At 37.2% G+C, this 22530-nt stretch overlaps 1 protein-coding gene across 4 annotated transcripts in view; it reads left to right on the forward strand.

Annotated features, from left to right (window-relative positions):
• LOC107084085 (cingulin-like) overlaps window positions 1-20856 on the forward strand; it is a 29599-nt gene extending 8743 nt beyond the window's left edge. For all 4 annotated transcript variants that reach the window (XM_015373756.1, XM_015373758.1, XM_015373757.1 and 1 more), the window contains exons 2-20: window positions 509-1626; window positions 1703-1797; window positions 1880-1949; window positions 7370-7467; window positions 7908-8040; window positions 8122-8334; window positions 9763-9911; window positions 12571-12691; window positions 12927-13139; window positions 13315-13413; window positions 14355-14615; window positions 14701-14871; window positions 15582-15743; window positions 15912-16001; window positions 16105-16188; window positions 16281-16399; window positions 17919-18027; window positions 19421-19584; window positions 19728-20856. In XM_015373756.1, the coding sequence (XP_015229242.1) occupies window positions 535-1626; window positions 1703-1797; window positions 1880-1949; window positions 7370-7467; window positions 7908-8040; window positions 8122-8334; window positions 9763-9911; window positions 12571-12691; window positions 12927-13139; window positions 13315-13413; window positions 14355-14615; window positions 14701-14871; window positions 15582-15743; window positions 15912-16001; window positions 16105-16188; window positions 16281-16399; window positions 17919-18027; window positions 19421-19584; window positions 19728-19830 (3546 nt within the window). In that variant the 5' untranslated portion in view covers window positions 509-534 and the 3' untranslated portion in view covers window positions 19831-20856. The remainder of the gene's footprint in view (window positions 1-508; window positions 1627-1702; window positions 1798-1879; window positions 1950-7369; window positions 7468-7907; window positions 8041-8121; window positions 8335-9762; window positions 9912-12570; window positions 12692-12926; window positions 13140-13314; window positions 13414-14354; window positions 14616-14700; window positions 14872-15581; window positions 15744-15911; window positions 16002-16104; window positions 16189-16280; window positions 16400-17918; window positions 18028-19420; window positions 19585-19727) is intronic.
• Window positions 20857-22530: the final 1674 nt, after the last annotated feature.

The raw sequence follows: 22530 nt of genomic DNA on the forward strand, positions 1-22530 counted from the left end.
GAATTCTGACTTTTTTCTCAGAATTCTGACTTTTTTCTCAGAATTCTGACTTTTTTCCCATACTAAACCAAAATAAAATCTAAAAATCAGTTTACTTTTTTTTTTTTCCACTGGCCCTAATCCTCTTCTGTATATTTGCAATTGAAATAAACGATATAATGATATTTCAACATCACTTCAACATAAATAAATATTTTGTATCTTTATAATGAGAAAATAGCAAACAAAAATTAAATGGTTTATGTGCTAATTAACACCAAAAAACAATAAATAGATAATTTTATTTTTATATTTTATATAGTCTTTATATTAGTAATATTCAAAGATTAAAGTGAACATTTTTTGAATTCATTGAGTTAAAATATCTGATAATGTTAAAGAAAAAAATGATAGCAAATTTTTTTGTCACTGAAACTTTTTTAATGTTTTTATATTATTATAGCTTAGACCAGATACATTTTTTTTTGTCCCCCTGGAGAACCTAATCTTCATTTTTCTTTTCTTCCAGGTGCTGCTTAGAAATAGGAAGTAATAATGGGAACTCCTTCCACTGACAGGAAGGCGCAGCTGGATTATGGCGTTCAGATCCGCTTCATCAAAGACCTCCACGACACAGGTGGAGTTCAACCTGAGAGAATCAGAGCAAACAGTGCGACGCCTCCATCCAGCAAGTACGGGGTGGCTGTAAGGGTTCAGGGTATCTCTGGGCAGCCGTATGTGGTTTTAAAGGATGGAGAGAAAGGGGACTCTTACGGAGTTCAGCTGTCTCATCCTAATCCCACTTCAGGGCCAGCGTCTCCATACAACAGCATCCAGAAGCCCGATAAAGAGCCTACAGATTTTCCAAACTCCTTCAGCCCTGTTGTCAGTTCCTCCCGCTCCCCTGTCTCCCCTGCAGAGGATGAGGACGGGGACATTTTTGGGAGTCCTCTTAGGAGACCTCCAGGGGACGGTCAGGCAGGAACTCAAGCAGAGGAGGAAGGTAGAGCTGGCCGAGAACGTCGGGCGGAGAGGCCCAAAGACGAACCGCAACTGAAAGCTCCAGTCAGCAAAACAGAGAAGAAAATGAACGGCACAGATAACGAGGAATATAATGAAGCTGGACTGAAACCTGTTAAATTACAATCTGTGGGACCTAAAGGATTTAACCGAACTCCTTCAGGATTTACCAGTTCTTTGGCGAGAAAGCCCAGCCAAGATTCCTCCCCTAAATCCATCCCAGATCCTTCACCACTAGCGGACAGCGAGCCCGCTCCAGCCATCGACACTAAATCCCTGGCGCCCATCAATAAACTCATCAGCAAGTTCAACAACAGTGCGCCAAGCAGCGCCCCGCAGACAAGAGGCCGTACCGGAGTGAGGCAGCGGCTCCAGTTTGATGAACGCAAGAGGTCAAGAAGTCTGGATGCCCGGAAAGATGCGCAGCCGGCAGCCATCCCCGCTTCTCCTTCATCTCCCCTTCTGAACCCTGATGCCGCTTCCACATCCGGTGCTTCCAGCTCATTCATGTCTTCTGTTCCGGCAACAGCTGCCAAGGCGATGGCTCCCAGCGCCCCCAGGGCAAGCTTCAAATCACCAGAGAAGTTTGTTGCCAAAGAAACGCCTCCTAGCATTGCAAAGAAACCTGTGAGTACCAGAGAACTAAAACTAAACCACAAAAGTGAAGATTATTTGTTTTTATTTTCGTTTTTTCCTTTTGAAGGAGGTCCTTTCAAGAAGTCAGAGTCAAAACACAGAGTTTATTAAAAGAGAAGAGGCTCAAGTCAAACCTTCTATTAACAGCTCCCTCAAAGAAAGGTTGGGAAAAATACAAACCTGATGCATATAACAACTTTTAGTCATTATTTTAAAGAAAACCGTCCTTCTGGTTCCTCAACAGCTCCAATGAGGCTCAAATTTTCTTCCAAAGAAAAGCCAGCCTGCCCACTGAGACGCCTGACAGATTACAGGTAAGGGCCGAGGTCAAGCAAACACTACGTGTCTTTTTATTTACCTACGCAAACTCTGTTAGTGATTAGAACCAAAATAGCAATATACAAACCATGTCATTTGCATGTTTCTAAAACCTAAAGGATTCTGTCTTTATCATCACAAGTAAAGAGTAGGAGCTGATAAGGAGCTCTTAAGGCAGTTTATATGGGCATCCTTTTTACCGAAACCAGTTTTCTAATTTGAATATGATAGGTTTATTTATTTATTTTTTCTCTTTTAATATAAATTTTTTTGTCGTTGACAAGTTTTTATCTCTTAGTTTTTCAGTTGGTTACCGTCATCTTTATATCCTCTAATCTCTCTGATACTTTTTCAAGAGCTACTTCAACCTGTACCATGCATATCCTATTGCAAGGCAGATTAAAATGATGTGGCTCTGATGGTGGCGGGGATAAAACCAAGAACTGAGATCGGCAGCCTAGCTTTTATTAAGCCGTGTGACTAAACTATGTTGGATAACTATGTTGGAGTTTTTTGGTTTGAGGGGAAAAGAATAAACAGCTCGGCCTGCATTAGGGTTTTCTTTCAGGCTAATGAGTTTCTTTTTTTGTTTAATTTTGTTGGCTTTTGGATCAGAATGAAGAATGAGGTCTTGAGAAAAATATTAGTTTTCATGCTCTCTAACTTTTCAACTTATTATAACCACAAACGTTAATATATTTTATTAGAATTTTATGTTAAAGGCAAAAAGAAGAAAGAAGAAAATGCTATTTTTTTTTTCAAATGAAAACTAAAAAGGGCATTATGCAAAAGTATTCAGCACCTTTGGCTGCACTTAAAGCTGCAAATCTTTTGGAGGTATGCCTCCATCATGCCAAGGTAGTTATCCCTGCTAGACTGTGTATCAGATCTTTAGTATAAACTTGAGATGTGTTATCTTTATAAAAGATGAGTGTTATTTTATTGTTTACTTCACATGTTATAGCTGAATATTGACAGTGATATTAATAAAAAAAAAAAAAAACATGAGAGGATTTGCCTCAAAACAGGATGCTTACAACAGTGTTAGCTCCTTTCGTTCTTTTCAACATGTTCCATAAAGAATCCTCTCATTGTCTAAATGTTCTCCTCATTGAAAAATGTTGTCAAACATATATATTAAAAATAAAACAGTAAATGGAGTGTATGTGTACTTATAGGCTATACTCAGTAGGAATATTACTTTATCTTATGTCATATTTGGTGCTTAAATCTATATTTGTGTTTTATATTGACTTACACTTTCTGTATCTTCTACTACCTTAATGGAATTGAGGTGGGGTGAGCTCCATCAGCTCCTACTCGGTGTGATCTCCAGGTGAGGGGACACAAATTCTGGGAACGACACATCTATCAGCTTCACGTATCTAGGGACGGAAATGCTTGCCCGTTCTTCCTTGTAAAACAGCTCAGTCAGATAAGATGGAGAGTGTTTGTAAACAGCAGTCTTTAGGTTTTGCCACAGATTCTCAATTTGGTTTAGGTCCGAGCTTTGACTAGACCGTTCTAGGGCTGAAACAATTAATCGTGATTAATTGATTATTGATATAATCGTCAACTAATTTAGTAATCGATTAATCGTTAACTGGAGTATAGAGACTGTTAAACCTGCCTTTAGCTGACAGAGTGACCCAGTTAGACAAGTCATTATATGCTTTAAGTGAAATAAATATTAAAATTGTTAAAAAAAATATATATATATGTATTGTATAACATTGTAACATTTTGCATTGAAGATAAAAACACAAATAAAATTTTGTCGGTCAATATGCTCTATCCAGAACTCCTCAAATGGAAAAGTTTGACTTTAGCCTGGTTTAATTTCGTAAAAAAGTGTTCTTTAAGGAACCTTTGGCTATCCGGTTATTAATTAATTCACTGAAATAATAATGGACATATTAATAGATTTGCAAAAAAATCATTATTTGCAGCCCTAGACCATTTTAACACATGAATGTGTTAGATTTTACTTTTTAAACATCCCATTGCAAAGAGGATTTGACAGCAGTCAGTGGCAGAAGCCTCAGTTACCTGATCCACTATGCAAGATGTCAATTGAAAAAATGAATGGTTGATTTCTATCTATTTATACCTTAATATGTTGGACTACATTGTTACCCAGCTGTTGTTTGTTGAATGCACTTTCGGTCTTTGCCTGATCATGGTGGTCTCTGTTGTGTTTGGGATGGATGCTTTCTTCTCATTGGAGCAGTTCTAGCAGCTCAGCCAACAGATGCTTGGCAGCCGCTCCTGTATTTAGAGCATATGAAGTTTCTGTTTCATTCTCTTTGTCTCCAAGGCTTCTTCTTATACAGGCCAAAAAATGTGAAATTTAAGGAGCATGCCGACTGCTCCTCTGTTTGCCTTCTTTGCGTTCCCAAGAAGCCTCATTGATATAGATTGTGCCACAGTTATGAGAACACTTTGCTCTTCTCCTTTAAACAGCTCTTAGCATAAATCTACATGAAAAAATGATTCTTTTGTGTCCTTACTTCCAAAAAGCGCATGCTCTTGATTATGCATGATACCTGGTTAGACGGCTGACACTGTTTGTGACTGTGGGTCCTTGTGAATTATTCGCCCGTCCCGTCTCTTGGCAACGTTGCACCTGCAGAGGAAAGCTCTGTGTGATGAGGGCTCAGTGGTTGAGAGCCATCAATAATTGAGTCAGAGTAGAACCCTGCACCAGCTGGGGGGTTGACAATGCAAGATGGGGCAGATCCTCTTTCAGAGGGGTCCTCTGGTACTAAACATCTTTTCTTTTTTTTTATCCCTGGGTTTTCAAAAATAGTTTATATGATAAAAACCTGGATTGAGACTGTTTTTTTCATGCGGCTCACCCCCTATACATGACCACTTCACTTGTTTGTATTAAAACACAACATTTAACAGCTCATGAGTTCGGTACAAAGCTCATCTGATGTTTATCAGGCTGGATTTGAGCAATTGCTTTGACGTTTTATAACCAACCATTTCCATTTCTTCTACTCTAAACTTAACAGAAAAATAAGCAATGAAAGAAGACGAGATTTGCTTAAATAAAATGATGTCTGCTTCTCCTGTGGTGAAGCTGACATCATTCACTGGTGTTACAGGCCAAATAATGTCAAACTGATCTCTCACCCTGTTTGTGTCCCAGTTTCACCTTGAATCAGATACTGGTGTGTTGAGTAATCCGAGTCTGAGTTTGTTGATCCGTCCTTGTCTTGTTTAGAGGGCAAATAAAGGGCCAACCAGTTAAGCTTCGACTACGAAGGTTATTTAAATAAGCTTAAACAATCTAGAAGGGAATTTCTAACTGTCTCCTGGATCTGGATGAAAAAAATCAGTTAAGCAATGTTTAATCAGACAAAAAAATAATAATGAAATCTATAATCATGCATAATTTTTTTGTTTTATATTTAGGATAGTTGTCTTATTTTAAATTTGTATATTTTTTGTTAGAGTTTTTGAAACTGGATAATTTATTAGATGTGATGTTTTGGGGTTTTTTCTACCATCAATTGGCCAGGAACAGCAGATAGAAATGAACCTTGATGACTAAATCAGGTACTTTTAAGATTTTAAATAATGGTCTTCAAGGTATTTAATGTCCTTTTTTTTTTTGAATTTTACACATTAGGATGTAAATAAAAGCATAGCAGAGGTGTGGACTTTGATCGGAAGACTTGTCTCACTAATTGAGTCACAGATACGTGTTTGGACTCGAGTTTTACTTCATCTTCTCAAATAACATATTGATCCATATAATTTGTTACCTCATTCACCTTTTTGGTTACCTGCCTTTAAAACAAATCAACTTCAGAGAATATCGTGTTATAGGGCGATGGTGGCCTGGAACTCACTCCCGCAATTCTTGATTTCAGAGATGTGCAATGTTAGCTTTTCCAAAAGGCTTAGACTTAATATATTTACTTTACAGTGACTGTAACGTTTATGGAATGAAGTAATTCATAATTAGCACTAGTAACTGAAATGTTTTGTAATTTACACAATACCCAGAGATTGGTCATGTTTTGTACGTAGAATAGCTCATAGTATATGATGTGTATCTGTGTGTATGTTATTTATATGTATATGAAGTTGTGTTGTGTGTGGTTTCATTGTTTCTCAGCTTTGATGTAATATCTGTAAAAACGTTAAGACCCCAGGAAGCATAGCCACTGCTTTGACTCATTAGCTAATTGCGATCTAAATAAATAGACAAATAAATAAACCTTTCAGGGTAGCTCAGGCTTGTTAGTCTTAACTGGAGACTTGACTAAAGGGAATTTTCCTAGCTTAATTTTCACCAGATAAAATTTCAATGTAAGGAATTTAAGGTATATAAAAAAAATAAATCATTATTTAAAATTCGACATTAAAAAAAAAATGCAGATTCCATTGAGACAGTTTTTCTTCCATATCCCAAAACATTTTGCCATCATCATTACATTATTGAACATTTCAGTCACCCTAAACTACACTGAACAAACCTCTGTCCTCATTATAAGGACGTTTTCTGTTTTTATGTCTTCACACATATGTAGTTTTCCCTTTAGATAACAAAAACAAAACTACTGTTTCAGAGATAAAAAAAAAAAAAAAAATCAGCTTTAATCTTTATTTCTATTTAACTAGGGCTCTGTTTAGCCTAGCAGAAATCTGTTTCTATAATTTGTGTGATCCACATGAGACTACAGCTGATGCAATTTATACAAACGACTCAGACTTGTTCCCTCTTATGTTATCTTCTGTTAATTATCTCTCTCCTCAGAGAGGAACTAAAATATCCCAGAAGAGGATTATCTACAAACTGTCCTTTAGGGGACGAGAAGAAAGTAAAATAAATTGGTGTGAAATCTATCTATTTATTATTCTACCATGATGAGCACAAAACAGCCATGGAAATCAGAAGAACAGAAACATCTGCAAGCTTCACTTGGCTTATCTTGTCTTCTTCTGTGTGCGCTTCGTTGTAATGACTGTGTAGGTGGATAAAGACAGAGGTTTTACGGGCAGGCTGAGCTTATGGCGCCTTTTCTCTGAGAGCGAGCCTTCCTCATAACAACGGGGCGAGGTGGGCGGTGAACTAAGCTTCTTCCCTGGCTCTGCTGTCAGAGTAGTGGTGCATTTTTCTTTTTTTTTTTGCTTTTATTTTATGATTCTGAGCTCCCTGGCAGGGCTTTCTTTCCCAAAGATGTTTTTTTGACTCAGAAAAACTGGGGCAAGAATAAAAGCAAGGTTTTATTATTATTTTTAAAAGTTAAAAAAAGTTCAAAGCCTACAATGTATTTGCAAGGTCGACACTAGCCCTCTGTTGGAATATGTTTACTCCGCCTCACTGTCCTTGGGCTCCTTTTTCCGTTTCTCACTCTGAACCTCTTTCTTATTTTCTTTTTATAAATATTTTGTGCAGAGGGGAGGATCCGATGGAGGCATCAAAAAGGAGAAACTTGAGGAGCTTCAGAAGCAACTCGAACGTTACAAGAAGGAACTGGAGCAGGCGCAGGATGAGTAAGGGCTCAACTTTTTCTTATGGTTCCAGTGAAGTTGATCCTCTTCTACAGCCCTTATTATTATAAGAATGTTGGTGTCTTAGTCATCTTTTGGGGGGAATTAAAGGATATTTATGCAATGATCAAGGTATTGGAACACATCTTAAATTTAGAAAGGCCACTATTTATGGTTAAATAATCAAACAATACAAATCAACTCTCATACATCACACTCATAATGTATTAGAAGCTCAAACTGAAAAGAAAAAAATTTTGCATGAACAAGAAGAGTGTAATGGAAAGCACGGCAGTGGTAGCATCATGCAACGGGCTAAGATGAGTTTTTTGATGGCAGGTCTAGTCGGACCATTTCAGACCATAAGGAACCATTCTCTTCTCTTTTCAGACGTTTTTTTCTGCAATGCAGTTTTTTTCATGTTTTTATTTTTTTATGTGCAGACTTGCTGCAGAGCAAATGGCCAGAGAGGTGGCAGAAACCCGTCTGCGCCTCCAGGAAGATCAGTTGGCTCAGCTACAGGAGGAGCTGAGGAGGGTTTCAGAGAACCTACCCCAGTCAGACTCATTTCAGTCGGTACGCACAACCAACACTGCAGCTAACTCAAAATAATACTTCTATCCAAACGATATTTATCTGAAGTCTTTCTCTCTGTAGGATGTGATAAACCTGCAGACTCAGCTGGCTGAAGCCACCATGTTATACCAGCGCCAAGAGGAGGTGCTCCACCAACGAGAGCGGGAGCTGACGGCCCTGAAGGGGGCGCTGAAGGAGGAGGTGGAGTGCCACGACAGAGAGATGGAGGCTCTAAGGGAGCAGTTCAGCCAGGACATGTCGAACCTTCGAAAAAACATGGAGGAGTTCACACAGGTGATTGTCAGACAACTTAAGCTAGATTAAAGAGTGGAAAACTGTGACCGGATCAAAGCATTACCGAAACTAGAGCTTTAGTGAGCATCTGTGGTGGTTAACATCTTTCAAAAGTGATCTAAGGAAGGAGCAGTGGTGAAATTGTGAATGGAGATCATTTAGCTTACCATGCTGTTACATGTTTACAGCAGAAGAAAATGAGAATCAGAAAGCAAGCTGGTGGAGAAGCCTGTTAGGATCATGGTGCCGTCTACCTTAGCTTTGCTGCAGATACACCTTTTCATTGATTGTACCATTTTCTTTAGAATATAAAACCCTCCGGCACAAAGAAAAAAATTAATGCAGAACTTTAGGAGTTGCAACACATCATTTACACAACTTCTGCTCTTAACTTCTAGGTGCTATATATCTTCAAGGGTCTGGTGGGATTCAGTTGATGAAAAGGAAAATTAGACCAGAGGCTAAAATATAATACCTATAGCCTGCATCGCAGCGTTCCAGTGTTCAAGCAGGAAATAAAACAAAAAAAAAATTTTTTTGTTTTTCCTTCGTTTTGTTTTTTTTTTTTCAGGTTTTTTAGGCAGTGAGCTAAAAATAAAATGAAATCAGATAGCATTATTTTACTATATAAGAGCATAGAAATAAGATATCTGTCCTAAATTTGTGGTTAAAAATAGTAAATTCTGTCTTTAAAGCTTCAGCTGCACAATAGCATTTAATAATTTACTGATTTTGATCTGCGTTCACATCAGCGTGTGTCAGTGTTAAAGTGTTTCAGATCTAATTTTTGCACAGGTGCAATGGTGTGCGACAACTGTCAGGAACTTCCTGACAGTCTGCATGACTTATTAAGGGCATATTAGCTTTGGCTTTGATGTTGCATCTGGCCTCGTTATAACTCCAGACTTTTTCCTTGTCATTCTTTTTAATGCATCAGTTCACGCTCAACATTCAAACCCCGAAATAAGTGGGTGTCTTGAGGTCAGAGCAGAGTTTTAGGAAAAGGAAACTTTGCAAGTTTTCATTGCAAGAAAACTTTTCTCTTTTAAAGAAAGTTCTGTCTTCTATCGTTGGGGTATTTTTGGAGAACTGCAGTTTGAGGTATGGAGGGGAGAATGTGGAATAGATTAATATTGAGATCCTGGAAGCAGTAACAGATGTGTCAAAAAAAGCAACCAGAGAACAGTGAATAAAAACTGCAGCCTGACTGCAAGAAACCTTTTTTTATTTATTTATTTATTTGTTGATGAGCTGATTTATTTGCTGGAAGCAGTATAAAGGATTGCACATCATATTTGTTAATTTATGTTATTCTCACTGTGTAACTAATTTAAAATGCATACTAATATAGCAACTCTACATGTTCCAATATCAGCTGCCTCCTGACATGATTTTTTTATGCATATATGGTTTTTTTTGTGTGATCAGTCACAGGAGCTGATCGAGGAGGAGCGTGAGAAAGTGAATGCTTCCCTGTTGGCGCTGGAAGAGGAGCTGGAGAGCAGCAGAGATCAGGAGGAGCGGTTGAGAACAGAGCTTGAGTCCACCGCGCAGAAGCTAAACAACACCAGAGACGAGTTAGTGTCTCTAAATCAAATAAAATTCCTTATCAGTGAATTGCAGAAATATTTCATCTTTTTTTACTGTGTGAAGATCGGCCGATTCCAAATTTAGTTTGGAACGTTTCACAGATATATTCCAGCAGAAATCTGGCTCAGATGTCCTAATCCTGGAATATATATATATTTACAACATCTTAAAAATAAAAGGTGTTTTATAAATGCAACTTGATTTTAAATTCCCATTGCAATGATTAGAAAAAACTGATTGTATAAGATTTATTTGGCAACAAGAATTTCAGCCTCTTGAATCATGCGTTAAAAACTATATTTTTGTCAGGTCTTTTTAAATGATATTCATCAAGAAGTTTTCTTTTTTGTTGTTGTGTTTAAGCTATCTGACTGCATTTTTGATTTAGCAGGAATGGAGAACAGTCCAGCAGGCAAACGTGAGAAAAAAAACTGCTCTCATTCTTTGGTTTGAGTAGATGTAGTGCGGTTTTGATGAGAACCTGAGATTTATCCCTTGAAAATGGGGTTATAAGCACCCTCCACACTTCATAACCTGATTAAAATAAGTAAAATGATTTTGAAAATGCTGAGAAAAACAAAAACAAAGCACAGGTTTTTTAAAATATCTCGTCAAAAAAAAATGCTTCCTTGTTTTTTGGCCTGCTTTTTACTATGTATAAAGACCAGTACTCTTTTCATTGAATTCCACTTTCTTAGAGAATCTGGCCCATGGCATTATAGATCCTTTACTCTATCTAAGAGTGGATTCTATGTCACTTTCCTCATATGATAATAAAAAAGTTTTTTATTTTTATATAACCTTTATTTAACCAGGGGAAAAAAAATCCCATTTAGATTAGAAACCTCTTTTTCAAGGGAGTTCTGGCCAAGAGGCAGCAAAGATACATTAAAATAAATGACAGGTCATCAAAAATAAAAAACATATCAAGTAAAACAATTACAAATCATTGAGGCTGCTTCAAATTCTTTCGCTTTCAACTTAAAAGCATTTAAAGGTAAAAACTCAGTCAACTTCCAGTTTCTTTGTAAAATATTCCACTCAGAAGGAGCTGCGTAGCTAAAAGCTTTCTTCCCCAGTTCTGTTTGGACAAAAAGAACAGTGAGCAACAACAACAAGTTAAACACTAGACCCTAAGGAAAAAGTTTAATTTCATAGTCAAGTTAAACTGCAAATTAATAAAATGGGAAGACAGAAAAGCTTTTTTTTCTTATTGCCAGCTGATTACTCATGAAGATAACACTTATCACCTTTTATTGAACGCCATTTTCTCTTGTATGGCCTTTTTTGAAGAGTTCTAACTATTATTATAGCTAAGAGAAATGTTACATATTATTAACATGTATTCAAATTTTAACAGATGTTGATTGACTTTAAAAAAAAAAAGCAATTAAGGGTCTACAAAAAAGTTTAAGAATTGGTTTACCATGTCCAGGATTACTGATAATCTTCACAAGAATAAACAAACAAAAAAAAGGCTTCAGTCAAAATTCTAGTTGCATTGTGAAGTTTGGACTTTCTAAAGATTTGCAGTTTAAGATTGTAAAATGAATTACTACTGCAGCTTTAAAAAAAAAAGAGATGTCAGGTTATCAGTAAGTGTGTAGAGTGCTGTGCCATGTTGATCAATAGATCAAACTTTACTAACAGCAGGCTGATATGGATAAAAAACAAATCATTTTATTGATTAGAGAGGATTCTGCATTCAACTCAACTTTGTTGATTTACAAAGTAGTTGTACTCTTGACCAATCACTACACTTTTCTTTGCCTTTTTGATTTAACATTTATTAACCTTAAATACATTTATGCATAATAGATGATGAAAATATCTAATAATAAAAAAAAAATTGAATTTGTTTTTTTTGTGTGATTTAACAACACAAAAATGATTTTAACAGGAAATTCTTCCAAACTTATTCAATTAATTCAGACTCTAGTTTGCATGTGTGAATTGTTTTGCAGTATTTTATTAGAAGGTCAAAGGTTTCCCTTGACAACTCTACCTAGCAACGCTTATTTTTTCAGTCTTTTTCAAAGACAGCCTCAAGAACCTATATATTTAACATGCTGAATAAGGCTGGACGGTATAAGGAAGACCTCTGGAGTTACCTCCAAGTATCTGAGTATCCACCTGTACTAGACAGACTTAACTTTGATTGGAAACAACCATTAAATCTCTCTCACATGGATGAGTAGCAGCCATTGCTCTTCCACGGTCGCTTCCTACTTCTCTCCTTCTTTGAATTGTGCTAAAAAAATCTCTTTACACTTCAAAGCAGCAAAGTGACTAAATTACTGCATTTATAAAGGCAGTTAAAGTAATTAGGATCAGTTCATTAGGTACATTCAACTACCATCACCTGACTTCCATTTGTCTTTTAATAAAGGAAGCAGCAAGGCTGTGTTTAGTTTTTCAAACAGGATGTTTCCCTTACAACCTTTTCTGTATTTCAAGTGAAATATTTTCAATTATGTACATTTCAAAAAAGCCCTCTGTGTATCTTATTGTGACTCTTTCTTGCTTCAAATCATAGTGGTTCAATGTTTAGGCTGATTAATATAATTACAATGTGGTTTAATAAATGCTACTTGTAGTTTTAAGAGATGCAGGGTTATATAAAACCATGTCACCTTCTGTCCACAGGCTAAAAAGGTCTCTTTTGGAGAAGGAGAAGGTTGAGTGCTCCCTGAAGGAACTTCAGAATTCTTTGGTTTCCACGAAGAAGGAAAAACCTTCATCTGAAGATACCAATTCTTTAAAAGAGGTAATTGAGACAGCAGCCATGAAGCAAAAGGATTTCTCTCATTATGCGTTTGAACTTGTCTCTGTATGTTATTTTAAACATAGCTATTTCCTTTTTCAAATCTGCCATCAGCTCAACAGAGCTTTTCCTCTTTTTCTTTTTTTTTATGCACAAAAATTCATGTGGAACACATTTTCTAGCACCTCTGCTCCTTCCACTTTACCAACATTATTTGTCTCTGATTACTTATCCCAAGGAGCTACAGCGTTGTCATGACGATCTGAAGCGAACCCGTGCAGATCTGGACAGACAAAAGGGTGAGATAGAGGAGAAAACCAAGGCACTTGAAGCCCTGAAGAAGGCGAGCGGCGAGAAGGAGGCAGAGTTTCTGTCGGAGATTAGCAAACTGAAGGAGCAATTTCAGAGAGACAAGGCTGAGCTGGAAAAGGCCCTTGAGAGGGCGAAGGAGGTGAAGCATCATCTTATTTCATTGGAAAAGAAACAAGACTGATGATAGCACTTTAAGGATGTAAAAAAGACTTTTTTGTTGTTGTGAAAAGCAGAAAAGAAAGAAGTGCCAAAAACGTACAAAAAGCTGCAGCTTAGCTTCTCTTTCTCACTTTTTTTTTTATTGCTCTCTGCAGGCGTCTGTTACGTCTGCAGGAAAGACTGTGGTGGACGGCGGCGCCAACGAGGAGCTGCAGCAGGAAAACACTCGCCTCAAAGAGAAGCTGGCCCGCATGGTACTACACTGCCAAGAAACAAAAAGAGATTAAAGGAAAATTCTTTAAACACAAATACTTAGGGAACAAAAAGGTCCTCCTACACAGGCTCTATCTTCGGCGTACAAACACGAGCAAGAACCAGAGAAAACTCTAATCTGTGTGTCATTGTCTGATCATAGCAAGAAAAATATTGCATTTGCTCAACATTTGCCTTAATTCTGACATTTCTGCTGGGAAACGTCTGCAGACGTCTCAGTGTAAGATAACATACATTTGGTTGTATGGAGCTTTGCAAAAGTGCTTAATCCACTTGAACCTTTTAATGAATCATCGCATTGCAAGCAAAATTTTTCTTTTGGGGTTTTATTTGATTTAAAATGGTTATGAAGGAGAAGAATTAAAGTTTTTCACTATTTAGAAAGAAGTTGGCTAAATGCATCTGGCCTTAATAAATTTACAAAACAAACATTCTTTTTAAACTTCTCAAGCTGCATCGCATCGGGATGGAGAGTGTAGAAAGTTTAAAGTTAGCAGAGTTTTTAAACTGGATTTAGATCTGGATTCTGATGCCACCAGTTTAAAACCTGAATACCATTTTATTAAATGCGGCTGAATCATTTTGTTCTTTTCCTGCCAAAATAGTAAGACCCTAATGACCCTGCAGGGATTAAAGTAGCATAGAAATGCAGGGATGGTTCTGCATTACTGTGTTAATCTACCACATAAAAAGCCATAAAAACATTGAGTTGGTTGTTTCTATTTGATAAAACAAACAGGTTTAAATTAAATGCCTAACTTTGTATGCCATTGTTACTTGAAGCTGTTAGTAACTTTTTTTTTTTACTTTAAACCTCTGCATCTATATATAAAAACTGCAGTAAATAATGTTTGGTTGGTTTGGTTTTATTTCCTAAAGTGCAATTAAATCCAATTTCTTTTTATTTTCTTTTTTTTTTCAGCAAACAAGGCTTCAGTCGAGCATGCCGCGTAGCTCAGACGCTGAAGAGGAGCTGGAAGCTCTGGAAGATGAGAACCGCTCCCTCAAGTCTCAGCTGGAGGAGGCCAAAAGGGGCGCGAGCCGCCTGAGCAAAGAGCGGGACGACCTCACCCGCCGGCTGGAGGAACGAGACTTAGAGAGGGATGCGCTGAAACGGGGGAAAAGCGACCTGGAAGAGCAGAAGCGGCTGTTGGACCGAGCTCTGGAGAAGATCAACAAGGAGGTTGGTGTATGGGGAGGGGTTAAACCAAGGACGAAATGCCTTTTGAAGCTATCAGCACCTTCATTTCCGCTCCTCCTGCTCTCAGATGGAGCTGATGATGGGAGACTCTCGTCAGTCGGTGGCCAGCCTGCAGACACAGCTGGATGAATTCAGGGAGCGATCCAGGAAAGACCTGCTGGAGGCGCAGCGTAACAGCAAGGACAGGCTGGCTGAGCTCCAGAGGGCTCAGACCAACCTTAAGACCCAGCAAGAAGAGGTCAGGAACAGCATTGGACCTCTAAAACCTGGCAAACATATTGTCAGATCATAATTAAAATCCTGGGGATGTTTTTTCCATGGTTTGTTTTAAACCTTTATTTAAATGTATACACAATATGGTAATTAACATTTCTATAAAAGCAGAAATTAAATTTAATGCAGTTGATGCAAGAAGATATTTTCCCAAAATACTTTAGTTGTTGGAGGATATTATTACCTCTGCAAGGCATCATTCTTTTGTCTGCTTAACTCACCACATATCTCAGCACTGGCCAGACCAGCTCATATTTAGCCAATCGGAAACTAATTTTTTGTGCAGGAATACAAATTTACCATAAGTCCGTTATACTTTTAGGCTTCGCCACCAAAGTATCAGTCATATTTTAAGAGTGTCTTATGTGTCTCAGTGTTTTATTTGCAGACTCTGCAGGGGTCTGTGATGGTTTCCCTTGTTTTCTGCACATTGTGTTTCTACACAGGTTGTAAAAATAAATTAATTAAAAAAACAAAAGCAGAAAAAAGGTTGGGTTAAACAGGGGTTAAAGGATCCGGTTCTTTGGACCCATTGGTCATGGGTACAATCTCCACTTAAGGCAGCCTTCCAGTGATTTTATTATGTCCTTAGAAGAACAAATGCCGATTTCTGAAATAATAGCAGATGAGATTCCTGTAAGATTTTACTAATAAGATCTTGTTTTGCTTTTACAGATTTCTCGTCTTAAGAAGGAGCTGCTAACATGCAACGAGGAGAGAGACAGCGCTCAGCTGGAGAGAGATCTCCTGAACAACCGACTGAAACACTTGGAGAAGGAGCTGGAATCTGAGAAGAACTCCCACTCAGACCGAAGCCGGGAGATCCGGGGCCTGGAGGTGAGACTTCTGTGGTCAAAGGTCATGACAGGTGGAGTCTAAACTTAGATGAGAGTAGATCAGGGGTATGTCGATCTGAGGATAAACAGGTGTTCACAACTAATAATAGTGGAGAGATGTGAGTGAGACAAAGTATAGACTGGCCCTAATGTTTGAACTTGTTCAAAGGATAAAATCAAGACTCTGGAGATCGAGTTGGATGAAGAGAAGAGCAGCGTGGAGCTACTGAATGATCGCATAACCAGAAGCAGAGATCAGGTGCAGCTTGATATTTGAATACACATGCAAATAAGCAGTAGACAGGAAGGCCTGAGTATTCTATCAACACGTCATTGATTGTTTGACATTTCCTTCTGCTCAGGTGGATCAGCTTCGCTCTGAGCTTATGCAGGAGCGTTCAGAGAGACATGACCTGGAAATGGACAAGAGTGCCCTGGAAAGACAGGTATGCTCAGATCGCCCCAGAGATGAGTACCACTTTTTTTACCCCGTTTTTTTTTTATTACTAATATTATTATGTTGCTGTTCTCCTCACAGGCAAAGGAGCTAAAGTCCCGCCTGGCAGACATGGAGGGACAGACCCGACCCACAGCTGGAATCACCCTGCTGGAAAGCAAAATCCAGGAGCTGGAGGAGAGACTCCGCAGTGAAGAAAGGTACAACCTAGACGACTCATAACAGGTCAAAAACAATACTACTCATCTGCATATCATCCAACTCTAAGTAACATTATAGTACCTCTTCAATAGATATACCTGTTTTATGTATTAATGAAGAAAAACTGTAAATAATTTATAAGGGAATATTAATGTCCAATAAATTCCCTATTTCTGTTGTTTGTTTACCTTTTGTCAAATCAGTAAATGGTGCAATTAAATCATCATCTTTGGTTTAGATAATTTATTTGATTGACTTTAACTCACAAAAATGTCTAACTGTACAAAACAAACATACATCATGACAATACCTGATGGTCCTGAATGTCATCGTCATTGTATTTTTTGTTTTTTTAAAGGGTTAAGAAAATATTTTAAAAGGACTGTAATGTCATTGTCGTGCCAGTAGATGGCAGTGAGGTTTACTGTAACGACATCAAAGGAAAATCCCTCAAAGCATTTAATGATTTCCCTCTTCATTCAGAACATGAGCTGGTTAGATGTTTAAAGATGGCAGATTAAAGAAGAACTCAGACAAATGTGGGGAAAAAAATAATATATTTAAATAATTGCTATTGTAGTTTCTAAGGCAGACGGCGACTGCTCTATTTTACGAAGCCTTCACCTATGCTCCAGAAAGTAAGATTTCTTTATCATGAGACAAGTTACATACAAGATGCAAAAAAATAAGTAGTTCATTGAATTTTCACATAAGGATAATTTTCTGCCCTCTTTATGGAATCCTTCTTTAAAAACGGATGTTTATGTTTACTTTCTTTGTGTGATATCAACATTTGTTCTGTGAGCTGAAACATTTTGGCGTAGTAATTATTTTTACTTGCTCAGTAACATAATATCTAAAAATGTGCGCTACCAGAGTAGACTTTGCTTCAAACTGAATTTCAAACACACCTTTCAGCTTAAATCATTTAGACACAAAACGGGTCGGCCAATCACGTGGCAGTATCATGATTTAAGGCAGGGCTTATAGCTATGACTAAAGCAAGAGCTGCTGAGCCCACAGTTGAATCAAAATAGTCATGTTTCGTCTGTCTTTCATCTTTGAAAGAGGAACGGCAAGAGTGTAAAAACATATTTGTTGTGGTTCTCATGCTGCTATTTAATTTGTTACCATGATTGGCTAAAACCAAACTTTAACTTAAACTATTAAGCTTGAAAGGCTCTATTTAACATCCCTCATTTCCCCAAACAGATTTGATGAAAGCAGTTATACACACAATAATCTGGTTTGATATTTAGACTGGGAAACAATTAATGGTAATCTTCAAAGAAATGTGCTAAAAAAAAAATTGCATTACTGGTTTTTAAATAATCTTTTTTTTTTTAAGAAATCCTTTAAATTGGAAACATTACAACAAAACTTTATGTAGTTTTATGCACCCCAGATTATCACCAAAATAAGGAACATTCAGTGCTACCAAAAGTCCTTTAGAAAACCACATTGTTGGGTCCAAACTCCATTTGGGACTTGAGTCATTTGCTGATCTCCTGTTTATAGGGAGAAGACGAGTATCCAGGGGTCCCAGAGACGAATGGAGAGAAAACTGAAGGAACTGAATGCCACATTAGACCAGGAGAGAAGCCAACATATTGAGCAGAGGGATCAGGTAAATGTGCATTTCTACTTAAAATACAAATTCAATCCAATTTTTCATGAGTAAATATTAGATATATAATATAATTGATATTAAAATCTTTATATAACTATTTCAATTTGATATTTCAGACAATTTACATTAATCAATGTAATTTCTCTGGCTGTATATGCCGATAGGTTTATTTCTGGAGTATTTTTTTTTTTTTTTTTTTTTCGGTTGATTTTGTTTGTTTTGAACTTTGTTTTTTGTTTTGTTTGTTTTTGCTTGTTTTCTTTTTGTGTATTTGGTTGATTCATCTATTGTTGTTCGTCAAAATTGTCTACAATAATTTTTTATTGATTAATTTATATTAAGCTGTTTTATCTTGCCTTCTCATGAATGCTGACATTTAAAATCCCGTAAATAAATGAAGCACATTTTTTTCCTTTCGTATTGGTTATGTTACACCTTAAGCCATTTCCTTTGCTGAAATCTCTTTTCTTCTTCCTTTTTTTTATAATAACCTCATCATCTCGGACTGAAAAGTCCAACGTTCTATACACATTAATTATTGAGTCAAAGTGGTTGGAGGTTTATTTTTTTTTATTTCTAAATTAATTAGAAGGTGATACCTATAAGCCTCTCCAATTATTCAATATGCAAAGGCTTGAGTAGTTTATCAGTTCACATAATTGTATTGTATCACAAAGATAAGACTTTTGTATCACCCATACGGCTCCATTAGTGGAAGACCCCTGCACCGTTGGTCCAGTAAAGAGCGCTATGACAGATCCTTCCTCCCAGCAGATGTTAGATTTATCGCTGCTCCCAACAAGCTCGGCTTTTAAACCAGTTGCACACTTAGTTAATTTAATAATCTTACTGTTGCATTTTTATAATCTAAGGTATTCTTCTAATGTTAACCTTTTTCATCCTTACTGCTAATACACCTGAAGACACCTACCTGTACTCTGGGAAAATGAAGGATTGTTCTGTTAATAAAAAAAACAACTGGAATAAAACTTAGTTAGGCTCTTCTAACTTGATTCCTGGAAAGCAAATGAATTATATCTCAAAAAGATGTCTTTCTGTTGTTATTCTGGTCAGGTCCTAAACGAGAAGAGTTGGTATTCCTGAAAAAAAAAAAGCTTGTTATTAGTGGAATTTTAAAGAAATAATTCACTTAATAATGACTAATGTATTCTCCTCCTAACCCAAATCCAACCTTCCTCAGTTACCTGAATGACCCTTGACCCTTCATGTTCTTCCGTATTTCTGCTGCTAGAAAGCCACAGCTTCACCCTTATCAGTCCCAACCCACTGACCCTTTAGCCCCCTGCCTAGTGTTTATGTCTTCTTCAATCATCCTTTAACCTCCTCTGTTCCCCTTTAACCCCCTTCCTCTCCCTCTCTCCCCTCCCAGCTGACCCTCCGTGTTAAGGCCCTGAAGCGACAGCTGGATGAGAGCGAGGTGGAGGTGGAGCGCTTGGAGGGAGTCCGTCGGAAGGTCCTCAGAGACCTGGAGGAGCAGCAGGAACTCCAGGAAGCTCTGCAGGCCAAATGCACAGCACTGGAGAATGACCTGAAGTATGGCTTGGTTGTATTGCAAAGTTTTTAAGCACTTTCAACTGCTGAGGGAGTCTACACTAGATGGCACCTCTGTAACAAGCTGAATCTCTGAGAGGAAGGAATTTGTGTTGATTGTGTTATTTATTTTTTTTTTTTTGCAGGCGTAAGGCGCAGCAGATTAATCGGACAATCCTGAGCTCAACTACATTGAGCTCCGACGAGGAGGACGGCTTCTATGACAGCGGGAAGACCCCTCCATCCTGAGCCAGAAAAAATCCTCAAAAAAAAAAAAAAAACACTTGCTAGAAAAGAAAAAGAAGCAGGAGGGAAAACAAAGGTCTCCTGTTAACGACGGCTCACCTGTGAAGATCTTACATGATCAACTCTTCCAAACCTGAACACAGCTGTGATTCCTTTCTGAAATGTCATTCCTGGTTTGTAAAGATTCCCAGCATGATTTTAAAAAGGGCGTCTCTGCTATGTGTTTGTTGTTATTGTTCCATTGGCAGCAAATTACTGTAGCATGATTATTCATTTGGGGTCAGACTTTAATTCTCAACCAAAAACAGACCTCTATCTTTTATGTATGAGTGTAACCTTCTGCATAATAACTTATTTTCTTCTGTTGCAGCAGCACTCCTTTGTGTTAAAAGTGAACCTTTATCTGTTTTTTTTTTTGACTGTGACAGTTTGGGGCCTTTAATCTGAGCCTATATTTTTACCGAGGTGTTGCCTCTAAAGACAATCATATAGATGTGCATTAGCTTATTAACATCTCCATGTATCAATTTAAATCACATTGGACCACATAAATAGTTAGAAATTTCAATACAGTCGCCACTACATGCGTTTGTTTATTGTGTAAGCCTTTTTTTCATACTTGCATAATAATAAAACACACCTTTGATGTAGGAAAAATAAACTGGGTGCAGAACTTTATATGTGAATAAACTTTCAAAAATGATCCTCATGTTTATACATTTTTACTTTTGAAGCCATTAAAATGTTCCTGAGATCATTCTGACTTGATAATCTTCTTCCACTTTTACAGAAGCTTTCCATCATCAACTGGTTTTGATCTTTGGTATCACAGTCCTATTGAAACATCCAGTTCCTCAGCATGATGCTGCCACTGCTGTGCTTGCCAATGACACCGATTTTAAAGTAGGCAGTGGGGTTTTAATGTAATAGCTGCCGGAACTTGTAGTACAAGTAATGTAGAGCTTAAGATGGTTCTGAACACCCTAAAAGGTCTGGTGCAAGTCCTGACAACAAAAAGCTTACTTTTGAAAAATGCTTTTTTTGTGCAAAACCTGCTATTTCAAAGCACAAACCAGCCTTTATAAGTTTTAATAAAGCTTTGTATTTCATTTAGGTACTACAAAGTCTCAGCTGCAGAAATGAAGAAGACAAGTTTAATGCAAATTTTCAAATGTTGAACATTTTGGTCAATAATGTAAAGCTTAGAAACACGTTTTGTTTTTTTGTTTTTTTGGATCTGTTAATAACCCGCAATGCCCCTTTGAAGAATGATTGATTGAAACTCATATGCACTTTGATGTTTGCATCTCCAGAACGCATGAAAGCCATTTTAATGGATATATAAGGCTAGCATTGAGCTTCTAGAGCCGCCTTCTTTAATCCCCGTCTTCTATGTTGAGCCAGTCCTGCCAGTAGGAGTGGCTTCTGCATATCCTACTAGTGGTATGTATGTATTTGTTCAGACCTGTATGTATAATTTTCCCCCTCGGTCAGAGAAAAATCCAAGATGAATTAAAGATACTGCAACTAAACTTAGTTTTTTATATAAATATATATTAGATTGATTTATATGGTATAATCTTATATAGGAGAGAAAAAGGTTCCAATGCTTAATGATTCAAAATGATGATATTTCTGCTCATAATTGTGCATCAGTTTGGATTTGAAAAACTTTGAGACTCACAGATTTGTTTATTTCTTTCTGTCTCTTGGTTTTAGTTGCTGTAAAGTTTGAAGTTTTTCCGCTGGCCTGTGCCAGCATCGTTCTCAGTATATTCCTATGTCACTTTTTTTTTTACACCTTGCCATTAAACATGTTTGTAATTTTCTAATGATGGTGTTATTGTAATTTAGGATTACATTGAAAAGATGCTATTAAATTAAAAATCTGTTTTTCATGAGTTAGTGAAATTTTCAATTTTCTTAAAACAAACTTAAACAAAAGTTGTAATGTTCAATAAAAAGGATTTCATTAAAATCTCTTTGGGATTTGTTAGTGTCAATCAATCGTTATTGTCAACTGCAATTTGCATTTTAATCAAGATTATAGTTTCAGTCCAAACCGTTTGGAAATGATTGACTGAGGCCATGCGTGCCAAAAAAAAACGACGTTAGGCCGCATCCTTTACTCTGCCAAGAACCAACCCCCTTCCCTTTCCCTTAGGGTTCTGCCTTTATCTCAAAAGCATGTTTGTACATTTATACATTGAACATGCAAATCTAAACAAAAGCAAAATGATGCCCTGTTTTTACAGTCTACATTTTAAGTATTTAGATGCTTGCAGATGTTAAGGCCTCTTTCATCACCACAGCTGTTGGTTTTGAGCCTCACTGATGCTTCCTTCTTTTTTCAAAAACCTAGTAGTAGCGTTACGAATGCTTTTAGGTAAAACTAACTTGTTTCCAATTCTTAACATTTCGTCAGTTCATTGGGATTATTATAGATCTGCTGAGATCCTGATATAGTATCAGAATTTTCTCCTCCGTTTGGGATTGTTTTTCTTCCAATCACCCAGTTTACACTAAGAGAAATAGAATAGAAATATCCTTTGTTTCTCAGTGGGTTATTTGGGTGCAGCAGCAAAAAAGTGGGAGCATGCAGAGTCACACAACTAGAAAAAGAAAAACAAAGAACATAACCTGTACTGTAAGGACAAGCTTAAGCTGTGTGACAATAAACACCTGATTTGAGGATACTTTGGC

This window comes from Cyprinodon variegatus, unplaced genomic scaffold (assembly GCF_000732505.1).
Source record: "Cyprinodon variegatus isolate N-32 unplaced genomic scaffold, C_variegatus-1.0 Scaffold91, whole genome shotgun sequence".
NCBI lineage: Eukaryota > Metazoa > Chordata > Actinopteri > Cyprinodontiformes > Cyprinodontidae > Cyprinodon > Cyprinodon variegatus.